The 13,322-nt window shown below is 39.9% G+C and overlaps 1 protein-coding gene across 4 annotated transcripts; it reads left to right on the forward strand.

Annotated features, from left to right (window-relative positions):
- Positions 1-237: 237 nt before the first annotated feature.
- On the forward strand, positions 238-10,755 carry slmapb (sarcolemma associated protein b). 4 transcript variants are annotated; one of them, XM_037103225.1, is made up of 12 exons: positions 238-377; positions 2,601-2,691; positions 2,840-3,054; positions 3,365-3,424; positions 5,370-5,495; positions 5,594-5,668; positions 5,761-6,063; positions 6,510-6,780; positions 6,943-7,114; positions 8,620-8,754; positions 9,722-9,809; positions 10,228-10,755. In XM_037103225.1, the coding sequence occupies exons 4-11, from the start codon at positions 3,373-3,375 to the stop codon at positions 9,803-9,805; spliced, it is 1,218 nt and encodes a 405-aa protein (XP_036959120.1). In that variant the 5' UTR covers positions 238-377; positions 2,601-2,691; positions 2,840-3,054; positions 3,365-3,372; the 3' UTR covers positions 9,806-9,809; positions 10,228-10,755. The 4 variants fall into 4 exon arrangements, with proteins under 4 accessions (XP_036959120.1, XP_036959122.1, XP_036959123.1 ...); XM_037103227.1 differs by having other exon boundaries at positions 2,844-3,054; XM_037103228.1 differs by lacking the exon at positions 9,722-9,809.
- Positions 10,756-13,322: the final 2,567 nt, after the last annotated feature.

Here is a 13,322-nt window from a genome sequence, read left to right on the forward strand (position 1 = left end):
CTCAGCCAGTATCACTTTTTTTTTTTATTTCCAGTTCGCACTAACTCCCTCTGTGTAAACTGCACGGACCGCAGGGCTGGAACGTCAGGCAGAAAGGCAACACCCACCCCTTCGATGAGGCAACTTTAAAATGAAGTTGTAGGATGTTCTTAATGTAGTCGCCGGGGTTTGAGCCTCTGACACTGCCACCTTGTGCCTTTAGCGTCACGTTTTGGCCGTGATGTGTGGAGTTAACGGCGGCTAGCGTTATAGCTAACGTCAACTGTCTGCCACCTCCTGTTTGCAATTAGCGTGAAGCGTCATTTGATTATTTAAGGCTAAGTTAGCATTTACAAGCAACTAATGCTAACCTATGCAACTTTTGGAGCTGTATGGTGGTGAGTTACGGCAGCTGAGATACTTCTTGTCTTGAGTAATATGTCACGCTGTCATTTGTGAAGTAATTCATACGGCAATAGCAGATAACAATCAAACAAGTAGCTATCAGTTAGCCATCAGCTATGTCCAGTAACGTTAGGTAACTTAGGCAACCTAGCTAACGGTTAGCTAGGTGGAGAGTAGCACTCAGGTAAATAACTAACGCTAGCTAATTAAATATAAGCTAAGGTGATATACAGAGGTTAAATGTTAGAATACGATGAAAGGCTACTTTGAAATATGACAGTCACCAGTCATCCAGTTAAGTATACAGCCTGATTAAATGAGTCTACATTACAACCTGGTTTTCCTAAATGAAAACCATATAGATGAGTATTTTTCTTCCCCTTAAAATGGCTAAACATGCATTTCCACAACTATTCATATACATGATTACACACTCAGCTGCCAGTTAACTAAACTAATGAAGTTCAGTGCAAGAGCCCAGCAATAAACCCTGCATGTATGAAGGTTATAGTCCTCAAATGATCAGAAAGTTTTAAACATCTTTATAGCTAATTGTAAACATAAATGACATATACAAAATCCAGCAATGCATGTGTCAAGAGTGATATAAAATATGATGAAGCATATATAGGACAAAAACCTGCAAGCATACTGCAGGAAGTGGATTTTTAGGTTTGAATTTTTATATCCTGTCTATAGGTTATTAACCCAGTGTGGGTTTACCCCTCACTTGTCTGTGTAGAGAACACTTATGTCATACAACTCTTAATCTCCTTAACTGAATTTAGGCTATTTAGTGATCTCTAGAGTTGAATAATTGTCCAGTGGGATACCAACAAATGGTTGGTAAATATTGTAAATTTTAATGTGAAGTAGACTAGAAGGTTGGAATGGTTGATTATTGACAACTGTCAGTGATTCATGGTTTAATCTGTAAACCTTTTTACTAGCTTACACTTTCCACAAAGGTTAAGGTCTCATGCTGGAATCTGGCTACACAGCAAAACTCATTAAGAAACCTGGGTCTTACATTTCTGAGCCCAAATCGCTTGCTATTGCTATTCCTGATATTGTGTAGCTGCAAGCAGTAAGCTGTGACCTCATTGAACTTGCAAGCTGATAGTGTTGTGGTTTTTTTTTTTTTTCTTTTGTTGTGAAAATGTACTTTCACTTGTGATTTACACTCCTACAACTAGCTGGGTGACAGTCTCCCCTTTAATACTGACTTGATAAGGTTTATACTTTGTGTTCTCAATCATTCTCTGTGTAAAAATTCAAGTAGTCACATGATATGGAATTGCACAGCCTTAGATAAAATGTTTAAATGACATCAGAAAGATAATTTGGGCTCAATTGATAAATCAGCATTTTTTTCAGCCCAGATTGATTTGAAAAGACAACATTTGCACTGTTGAGCTGGTGTGTGCTAATGATATTAGGTTAGCAGTTACAGTGAAGCTGTTGAAAAATGGTGTAAATGGCATATTTTCATATCACTCTGGGATCTTGGCGCTTCCAGTGACTTATACAAGCTGTATGGAGCCATTTTATGTTTTTTTTTCCTGATGTTATTTATTTCCCTTTTAAAACAAGTCCCTCTCTATGTTATTTAGGAAACTGTTGCATAGCTAGATAAATGTTTTGTGGACTACAGATTCCTATCAGTATTGGGTTGAGTAGATAATGACTACATTTTCATTTTTGGGTGAACTTTTCCTTTAATTGTGGATGGTCTCTAAATCGTGATCTCCCCTCTGCCCCTGCCCTCTTGAAACCTGAATGTTTGTGTGTGTGTGGAGCTCATACATTATTCAAGGAATTTTTTATGTCGCTACAAGTTACAACAGCTTCCAGGGCGCGGCATTTGTTTGCTTAAACATATAACCAGTATTTAAATATCGCTGTGACACTCTCAATTCATGCAACTACTTTCTTACATTATGTCTATTCTGCCTTGCCCCTGTAAACTTTTCAAGGCTCGCTGAAGAGGCTAACTATGATATTTTGTAGTCAAATAAATCACAAATGAAACAAGCAAATTATTTCCCTTTTCTTAGTAGTTACAGCACAACCTCAGGATGACATGTAGCTCTAACCCTGAAGGCCAGTAATTTATATATTCAAAGTGAGAAAACAGCGGCCTATAAGGTGGAAGCAGGATTGTGGATGACTCACATTCTCACACTTGGTTTCCCCTGTTCTGTGTCATCCTGTAGATTTTTACATCAGTACCAGTATCTGGCCAGAGAGCAGCTCAGCTCCCTGAACAAAACCCCTCTGTGTCAGTGTGCAGCTGCAGCTTCCGAGGTGCCCTACTCGGATGCATGACCTAGTGTGGAGGGGCTGTGGACTTGAGCCACAAAATAGGGGGGAGTCATATTTGAGGACAATCATATAACACCCCTTTACAGTAGTATTTTAGCCATGCTTGAGCTTTTTGTCCTTTTTATTTCAGCCAGATCTTTTGTCTTCACTGGCTTCAATCTAACATCAGCAGGGAGGTCTGGTACACAGCGTCCGTCACCCCCTTGGTGTCCCCTGCCTCCCCCTCACTGCTTGGACTGTTCCATTTTGCATCTGAAAAAATCTCATAGTTGGAGAAGAGTTCTTCATGTCAGGGACTGCTGTAGCCTCAGCACACAGAGTACTGTAGCTCCCGGATCACCTAAGGTAATATTTCCTGGTTAAGTGTTATTCTTGAACATTTATTAGTCTGTTTTTTGAGAATTTCTCAGCAACTATGCAGCTGCCTCTTTCATGAGTACTTGCTATGTGTTTATAGATGATGATGATGATGATGATGCATTTATGTGTTTACCTTTTTTATGAATACTTAAATCCTTAACCAACGTTTTAATAATTCGATTAAGACATTTGTTAAAAAACATTAACACTTGATTTGATGCTATATATCTTTATTTTATTGCCTGATATGTTGTCACACTTGTTTTCTTTTTATTCTTTTTTTTTTCCTTTACAGATAAACAAATGGATGATAAAGAGCTGAGTGATCCCATGAATAACGTATCACTGATTAAAGGTAACCTCGCTGTATTGTTTTTGTTTGTTTATTTCTGGAGAAATTACTGAACAGAATTGAAGGGAATGACTTGGCAGTGTTTTGCTCATCGTGACTCTCACCTGACACGGCGTATCTTAGTAAGTGACAAGGTGGAGAGAGGGGAAAAAGCATGAGTCACACTTAAGAAGAGCGTCTGAAGCTGTAAGCGCAGCTGGTTGGCTTGAGAGCTTTTTACAGCGCTGTGCTGTGATGGCCTTGTTTTAGAGGCTGATCTCTCTAGTGTCAACAGCTTATTAGAAGATGGAATCTCTTTGCACAGAGGGTACATCAGCTGACTGCTGTGTGTTAGACATATTTAAGGTGGCTCAATATAGAATGCAGCGGATAATGCATTGCGATGGGTGAGCGATGTATCCGCGAGTGAATCAATTTTGCATGATGAATGAATTTGTGATGCTATGCTGCACAGCATATAGGCAGCACAAAGCAAACAGTGTCCTCACGATAGCAGTAGTTTCACCCCTATACAGCACATTCTGTGGCTGTAAATTAATATCGCTCCCAGCACTTCGATCAGCAGAAATTCCCTGAGTATTCTGGGCATTCAGTCCAAGCAGTGCTAACCCGCCGTCACATTCATTGGGAAGGAAACCGACAGCGGGGAAAGAGAGCATGATGGCTCTAGCCCTCAGCACTTGAGCTAAAAAAAGACTTTCTCCTACATCTTTTTTTTTTTTTTTTTTTTTTGTGTCATCACTTGAGGCAGCGTGATGCTCAGTATCCCCCAACTAGGCAGAGAGGTATTTTTACTCCCATTATTACTTTGTCATGTGTCAGTCTGACATTAAAACATAATTGGTGTAATAACTAATGTTGCTAAAGATAACACGCTGGACGCCCTCATCTAATACCATCGTTATCTCGTCCGCTCCAGAGGATATCTGGATATCTTTCATACAAACCAAGCACAGGCGACCCTTCTTACAGGGAGCCCACGCGCATTTCTGACTCTCACTCATACATATGCATGCACTCACGGAACACACAACCTCATACAGACATGCAGGACGGAGCACTGACCACCCATCCTTTGTCTGGCACACAGCAGGGTGGTCATGTGCTCAAGTCCGAGGGTGCCACCAGCCTCCAGTAGTCGCTTCATACGCGTTCATTTTTGGGACATTTATCAATGCCACCACTAACGACGTGTGTGCGTATTTGTACATTGTGTTTATCCAGCCGTGTGTGCCAGACACAATGACAGTACAAATGCAGTTTTTCATAGCAGTCTCAGTCCTCTGATGTATCCATTTATGGTGCACATGCTTGACCTGTCGCGACTCTTGTTTTCCCCTCTGCCAAATGCTCGGCCTGAGATGAGGTCATCTCTTTTTCTAGCCATGGTAGATTAGAGGATCAAAATATTCACTGGACATTGCAAAGCCCAAGTATTTGTGGGGTTTGTTTCCACGACTAGGAAACACAACAGACCCTTGACAACGCTGGCTAGTCCATTCCCTCTGTGTATTGTTTACTGTAACACAATGTTAACAAGCAAAGTAGATGTGCCAGAGATCATATGTTGCTGGTTTAATGGATGATTTTGAATAAAAGCTTGGAAAGAAAATACAGATAATGCAGTTGTGTCTATTTCTGGGTGAGCAATTAGTTTATGTAATAGTCCCATTTTAATATCTTGGGAAATCATCTCGTATGTCAGCCCTGGTTAAATATTTGGGACTGAAGCAGAATGAACATGGTGGAACTTGGAGTTATTCTTCTATTTTTATAGTTAAATTGCCATCATTACTACCTGATGTATCATTATGTTGTGAATTTTACATCCTCTACAGTAACTTTGAGGGAAGATAAGAAGCTCTACCCTTACAGCTGAATATACTCATGTTTGGAGAGAGGATGATCTAATTTGGATAATTATTCCTGTTTTCCCTCTCATCATCAGATGACTTGACCAGGTCAAACATGGGGTCCTCTGACTCCGAAAAGGTTATCCAACGCTTGAATGATGAGCTTCGAGAAGCACAGGAGCTAGCTAACACTGAGAAGCACAAATGCATGGAGCTACAAGGTGAAAATAACATAAGCATCAATCCCATCATCAAACCTAGTACTGTGCACACACAAGCAAACAACCACAGGTGAAATAAATGCTGCCGTAATTCACAGGGATCCTGGAGGAAGAGAGGAAAGAAAATAAACACCAAGCTGACGAATCTGCAAAACAGATAAAACTTCTTCAAGGTAAATCCATGTCTTTGTGGATAGAAAGGTTTTCTCAATCTTATTCAAAATGTTTACACTCCTAATCTAAACATTGAACACTGTGTGTGCAGGCCAACTGCGGCAGCTCCAAGATGAAATGGGCGTCCTCAGAGAGCAGATAGATGTCTCCTCCAGTTCACACAGTGAGCTGCAGAGTGCACGTGATGAGTCAAAGGCTCTGAAACGTGCCCTGGAGGCAGCCACTGCTGAGCGGGAGCGTGATGTCGCTGCCATCCAGACTAACCTGTCATCTGCCTCGAAGGACCTGGACAAATGGCGTCAGACGGCCAACAAATATGAGCGTGAGATAGACAACCTACAGCGCGACCTTCAACAGCAGAGCAAGCAGTGGCAGAAGACTGCAGAAATACAAGGTACTACTGCACAAATGCACAAAAATTATGATGATGGCTGGTAAAATTTAATAGTATTTAAAGAAACACACAATATACCTGAACTGTACAATTTCTCTAAATATTTAAAAACTCCAAAAGCAACATAATCTGGATGACTGAGACATGGATTGCTGTTGCTGCACTGAATGTGAACAAAAAAGTTTAGCTGCAGGGTAGAACAGTTTAAAAACGACCAAACTGAATTTCATGCAGTGGTCTTAACCTCTGGAAATTAGTTGCTCAGTGACCTCATGATTTCAAATATAATGTAGCTCTTTGTTTCTGGCACAAAGAGACTTGTCTACAAATGTATACTAGCCTGTACAAGCAGCTAGAAAATGTATCATGTAAAATAAGTAAGCTAATTAAGAATAAGGCATCTGCTCAGAGCTTGCTCCGTTACATAAAACCTGTATTTTTCACAGCCAGTGAGCTGCAGTCCATGCAGGTGGAGTGTAATGGCCTACAGAAGGAGTGTTCTGTCCTGCGATCTGAAAAACAAGACATTGTCAATAAGCACCAGAAGGAAAAAAGCAGTCTGCAAATGGAGTGTGCCTCCCTCAGGGCCGAGAAGGAGGAACTCCTCAAGACTCACCAGAAGGAGAAGGGCAGCCTGCAGAGTGACTGTGCAGCACTGCGTTCTGAGAAAGAGGCAGCGCTGCAGAAACAGAAGCAGCTGGAGAAGGACCTTGCCAGGTCAGTGCACTGTGCTACATTATCCAGAGCTCAGCCTCACCCCCACCTTTGTGTACTCCCTCTGTTTCATTTGCTTGACTCTGCTCCAACATGTTTTGCTACACAGTGCGCCACACACCTTGCTTTGTGTAAGCCCTCACCCTTTTGAACTGTTTCTTGCAGTTCGCGTGCCCAGAATGCTGAGCTGAGCAACAGCCTCAAAGCCCTGGAGAGATCCCAGCAGGAGTTGGAGAAGAGGCTGGTGGCCATGCAGCTCCAGCACCAGGAAGATAGCACCAAGCTGCAAACCCAACTGGAAGAAGCAGACAGCCACAGCAAGACTCTGCAGAGAGAGGTATGTTCACAAAACTAAAAGGTAATCTCAGAATCACTAGAAGGAATTACTTCTAGGAATAAGAATACTTCTACCTTCAAAGCTGACAGCTGAACATTGTCTGCACTTGTTGTTCAGTCACATTTTTCACTCCTGTGACTGATGGAACAGATACTGTCCCCTTCATAACCAGAGCAGCTGTGTACATCAGCTACACAATGGCTGGCACATGACTATGTTTAAAAATCGTTGTCGTTGTCAGTTCAGTTTTCTGGTCAAGCTGAGCCTGTATATGTTGACGATTAGATAACCAGTATGTTTTGATAGTAAGGTTTCTCTCAATTTAGATTTCATCCTCCTTCATGTTTGTACCAGGCTTGGGATGATATGAAAATGTTTTGTTACAGTTATCCTGGCCAAAATAATAGCTGTTCAGGATACTTTCCTGATAATGAATATGTTTACAATTCAAGTACGAATATAAATAAAACTGAAATAAGGTAATCATAAATAATACGTTTTTACATAAATAAAGGATAAATAAACTGCGGGCACCTCATCTCTGTGTCATTCTGTAAAGGACTGTATGTTAACAAGCTTTTTCAATTCACTGATGTGAGGATATTCTTGATTATCCGGATAGAAATTCATTATGATCCACTAATTCTGAGTGTTTGTTATCGGGATCCACAGTAAAGTCTTCCGTTGTCCCTTCTTTGTTTTATTTATTTATTTATTTTTTGAGCAATGAACTAATCCAAAGAAGACACTGAAGTGAAACCTGTCCTCTCCAATCGAATCCAATGATTTTAAATTGTTTTATCCCAGTTTAGAAGAGCTTGATCTTGACTTTGACCCAGCTCAGAAAGCTAGTAAATTAACTCTTATGCCTAAAGGCAGGATTTTCTACTTTGACAGGCATGATAAATAAAAGCTCTGATCAGCATATCTGGCTGATATTTAACGGGACATGTTGTGTTTTTTGTTGAATTAGTGGTTTATTTGCTTGTGTCTGTATATAATTTGATATCAGTTAAAATGTCAAAAGAATCAACTTGAATCTACAAATGCCGGGCAGCTTCTTGCTAATGGAAATAGCATTCAGTTGTGCATCCAGTCCAGACAGTCCACAGGTTGCTTGCTGCTGGCAGTGGCACACTACTGTATGCTCCCAGTCAGATTTAGCAGACTGAATGGAAGTGAGCCACTGCTATGACACCGAGACAGGAGAGGCACTGTTGAATAGCAGAAAGCAGGGATGAAGTCATCCTTGACCACAAGACATTCATCCCAGTGTGGTGTTTCTCTTTCAGTCACTGAATAAAAGTGGAAACTGAGTGCTCTCACAGTGTCCTTTTTCAGACTGAGCTCATCCTGTGAAGCCCCGTTAGGGGACAAAGAATCAATCAGCGATTCTAACATCAGCATGGCCCCAGCATGCTCCCCTTGTTGGCTGTATTTACTCTGAAAATGCATAGAGGGATAGTTATCCGTTTAAGTAAGACATTATAATGTGCTTTATGCAGTATGAGGAGGCAAAGACGGAGTTGTTGGACCTAAAGGAAAAATATGAGAAGATTGAGCAAGAAAAACAGTCGCTTGCAGGCGAACTTGAGGAGTGCAAATCCAACATGAAGGACTTGCAGGAAAAAGGAACGAAGGTGAGTGCTGGTCTATCATACACATTTGACACAATATGGTGCATGAAGTGGAGAAACAATGATCTGCAATTAAGCTCAAAAACTGCAGCATAGCTTTTACTTGCATTAGACGCCTGGCTGGGCAATATATCTTATATTGTCATTGTGATATGAGATTGTATTTGATTTTTGAATGTTGTCTTTTTTTCGTTTCAAAGGCTGCATTGCAGCAAAGTGATGTACATTTCTGAACTTACCAGACTGTTCTACTTGTTAACACCTGCCTTTTACCCACTCAGAAATGATATCCACATTACTGATGATTATTGATCAAAAATGTAATTGTGTTTATGGTGTGAAAGTATTTAGTCATGCCTATACTATTTTCACAGTACTTTTGGTGTATTTATTTAAAGATGTGGTGTTCTTTGATTTTGTTGCCCAGTTCCAACATTTTGGAAGTGTTTTTTGAGGAGATTTCAAAATGTCATATTGTTATTGTGATGTATATTTTATTATTTTCTATCAGCTATTATAGCATCATATATGCCAAAAAATGCAATAAGGTGTTTTCACTTCATGCAGCCCTAACCTAAATTCAGCTAAATATTTTCAGGCCATGTTGCCCAGCCCCAATAAGAGGCAGACATCTTCAGTTGCTTTGGTTTTGGAGGCATGAGCTTTGCTTCAAAGTTTGCAACAAAATATTATTGTATTTTGTGAAATATCGCCAGGCATTAAAGGTGAATCTTTTGTAGGATTTAAAGCACATAAATATATATTTATTTTTATCCCAGCAAACCTGCTCCCCTGTACTCATCCACTGTCTTTTACTATTGCTTTTAGACGTTGACAGCTGTGTGTGAGATTTGTATAAACACCAATTACACACACAGACTATTGACTGACGGGTTTATTAATAAAGCTACACCCAACTAAAGTATGTCCCATTGCAGCTGATTACTATAATATCCCTTCCCTTCTGTAGACATCCCTATTGCTGCCTGTTCAAGCCATAGTCATCGGCCTTATCCTGGCTTTGCTGTATTGGTGCTTCGGCGCATTGTGGTAGTAAGGTACACATTACTCCTGTCAAGTCGGCCTACATCCTTTCATTCTCATCAGTGTCTTCTAGATCATTGCATGACTTAATCAGGTTTTCCTAACTCCCCAGAATGACTTCCTCAGGGGGAAACTGACAAAAATTGACGTCTGAGAAACTCTAACCTTTCTAATCATACAGTTCCAACATCTGACATCTGTTTGTCTTGTCTGGATGGCTAATGCTTAACAACTGTTTTCTGTCAGTTGGCTTGTGATGGGCCTACCTGAAAGAGCTAACCCGCATTCTCTGTGCACTGCATTGCTCTCAATGGCAAGCTCCCTCTGTCAAAGCTTTTTGTGATCTTTGGGATGGGCGGGTTTCATGCGGTGACGCTCATGTTTCCATTTCTGTGTCACCACTTTTTTTTTTTTTTTTCCTTTTCTTCTCAGAAGCCATGGATGATCTGGGGGCCGGTGGTTGCTGTGGCTCTGACAGCTGTGACTGCTGCTGTGCTCTTCAGGACCTGAGGGCAACATGCTCAGACACACACATGCAAACACACACACACACACACACACACACACACACACACACACACACACGGAAGTGAATCCATATTTGTCATCAGATTTCTCCACACTTGCCCCCTTATCATATCTGCACTATTAATTAGGAGGGCTCGTACTTAACACTGTTTAATTTTTAAGATGCTATATTTTAGATGACAGAGAGGTTAATAAAAGAATGTCAGTTTTGTGTGCAAATAATTAAGTCTGTTTGTACGTCTGTTATTTGAAGAGAACCTAGTTGGGCTGCATTTGTGTTTACTATCTTGACTTATAAGGTTATTCATTAATGAATGTAAAGTCTACACACTTAATATATGATTTTAGATGGATCACCTCGAGTTTGACGCTCCCTAAATGTAACACATCTCTGTAACTGTCAGAATAATAAATATTGTCACAATAATGCCACCCCTGACCGAGTGCATGAGGAATACCTCAGATACAAACCAACGCATCAGTGGATGGTTACGATAAGATATTATCTATTGTCATAACCAATATCAATGTTGAAATGGCCTTTTTCAGAATGTTTTGGAGACAACATGGAGAAGGTATTTGAGGAATTTATCTTGCAGTTATTCTGGATAGTTTGGATAATAGCCCTGAGAGCTGTTTTTCATTTATTATGGGTGATGTGTCGCAGCCACAATTTAAATATGGTGGTTTTCCCGTATCAACAGAATCTAGTCAAAGGTTGTAAGTACCTACTCCTGTCTTGAGTGTTTGCTTTCTATTTTAAGATGAGCTTTCCATAGACGGTAACTGTGATGATGATGATGATGATGATGATTGATGATAAATGGTGAATTTACATTTTCCGCATCAGCCAACTGTACATAATATTACATAATCGGCCAATCAGCTGCAGTCAACATAATGGTATCACTTGCTATCCACTTCTTGACAAAGCTGGATAAAGCAAGTAATGCAAATGTCTTCAAAGTGACAAAAACACAGATAACAGCAATAGGCATGTTATTGATAAAGGCAATTAGGGCTGCACAATATGTTATTTCAGCATCAACAGTGCAATGTGGAGTATTCACATAAGCAATGTCAAGTAAGGCAAATGCTGCTTAAGCTTTTTTGCTGCTTGATACAAGAGAACAACCATCTGATATAATATGATTTTGTCCATTGTAAGTGTTTCTTCCTTGTAACATGCAAAGCTCTTCATGCACAGCAAACAACCGATTATAATCATTCCTGATCAACTTATCAAATGAAAGAGGATCTGTTTGCTTGTTTGATAACATTCAGCCCTCTGCATGCAAAATCCTCTCACCTCAATTATTGAGAGTGATTTAAATATTTCCAAATAGATCTTTTCAGTTTATCTGCTGACAATTTCTGCATTTGTGTTCACAGGAGAATACATAAACAGTATATTGTAGAACCCTAAAATAATGCAGTGTCACTTTTTAAAAATATCGTGCAGCCCTAGTAGCAATCAGCCATAAATTACATCACTTGTTTACTGAAGGGAAGTCAACACTACATAACATAATATAATTTGAAATCCTGCTATTCAGAGATATTTTATCGCATCCTGCCATGAGTCACCACAAGAAACTGGTGTAATACTTGAAATGACGTGTTTTATAAACTGGACCTAACTCAAATCTGAATTTGTAAATAAGCTCATACATAAATCTGGTATTCATTCAGAGTTTTCTGATGGTAATATATTTGCATGCATCATATGATTCTGTGGAAAATCTCCATGAATATACATATATTATTAATTTGGTGTATTTAAGATAGTTTGCGCAGTCAATATCTGTATTTTGTAAAGAGATGGAAAGTTATATAGTTTCTTGGGATTAAAGTTTATGAATAAGTGCTCTGAAATGTAAGAGTGACTTCAATTAAAGAGCTCAACCTCATAATTGCACCTTACAGTCATTGCATTGCGGATGGTCACTGAAGCCACCCAGCCTCATAGAGATGAGGTCAGAGTTTCTGCTACTGTAGGTTTTGTTTGAGAAACACGAAGAAAATACAGTTTATCTGAGGTAAATTGTCATTGATCTTGTGTTTTTAATATTGGGGGAAAGTAAATATTTATTTTGATACATGGTTTTTCTTCTACTCTTCAGCAAAACAGGCGAGATCTCACATTTCCTGTTGTCTTTCCTTCTAATAGCTCCCTGTACTGCAGATGGCATTTTAAGACGCTGATTGAAGCTGACAGCCAGGGGCACAGTTTGTTCTCCTTAAAGAAAGGTTTGCTCAGGTGAGCGCAGCTTGCACGTCAGCTTGCACCAACAGTGCACCATAGGGAAAGCCATGCTTACCCACAGAATACACAGTGGTATGATTGATGCATGAAATGTGGGCAAAGACTTAGTTGTAACCTGCAGTTTGACCTGCATGACAGAATGACCCTCTGGAGTTGTTGAACCACAGGAAAATGACAAGAGATGATACACATCTCTGGCAGGTCAGGCGGGACATTTAGCACATGTGTATGGATGTTCTGGTGCACGGCAGCTTCGGCTGGTATCAGCATATAAGTCCAAGAATACATTACAAACACACATCTGCTCCAGAAAAAACACCCTCATCTACAGAGATTATGTATATTCCTTGTTGCAGTCAGGAATCACACCTGATTGTTCATTTTTGAAAATTAAAAACAATTTGTGCACATAGAGGTTGGTTAATTGCTCATCCTGCTCAGTCCGTGACTTCAATAGTATAACACATTTTGTAGCTCTGGGACAAGATGAAAAATATGATGGCATAGTGATGTCGTCTAGGTTATCCCACACTGAAGATGTCCTGTGCACAGAAATTCGGGCCCCTTGTTCAATTGAGTTTAGCTGGTCTGTTTTTATAACTTATACTGCAACATCTTCTAGCAAAAAGTTGCAGCTTAAGATAAAATAGTTGTTGCCATGATAACTCAAGAATCAGAAATAGTTTAATGATCCATGAGGGGGAAATTGGGTTACAATATAGTTAGTTCTGCT

The sequence above is a fragment of the Acanthopagrus latus genome, chromosome 7 (genome assembly GCF_904848185.1).
Source record: "Acanthopagrus latus isolate v.2019 chromosome 7, fAcaLat1.1, whole genome shotgun sequence".
Taxonomy (NCBI): Eukaryota; Metazoa; Chordata; class Actinopteri; order Spariformes; family Sparidae; genus Acanthopagrus; species Acanthopagrus latus.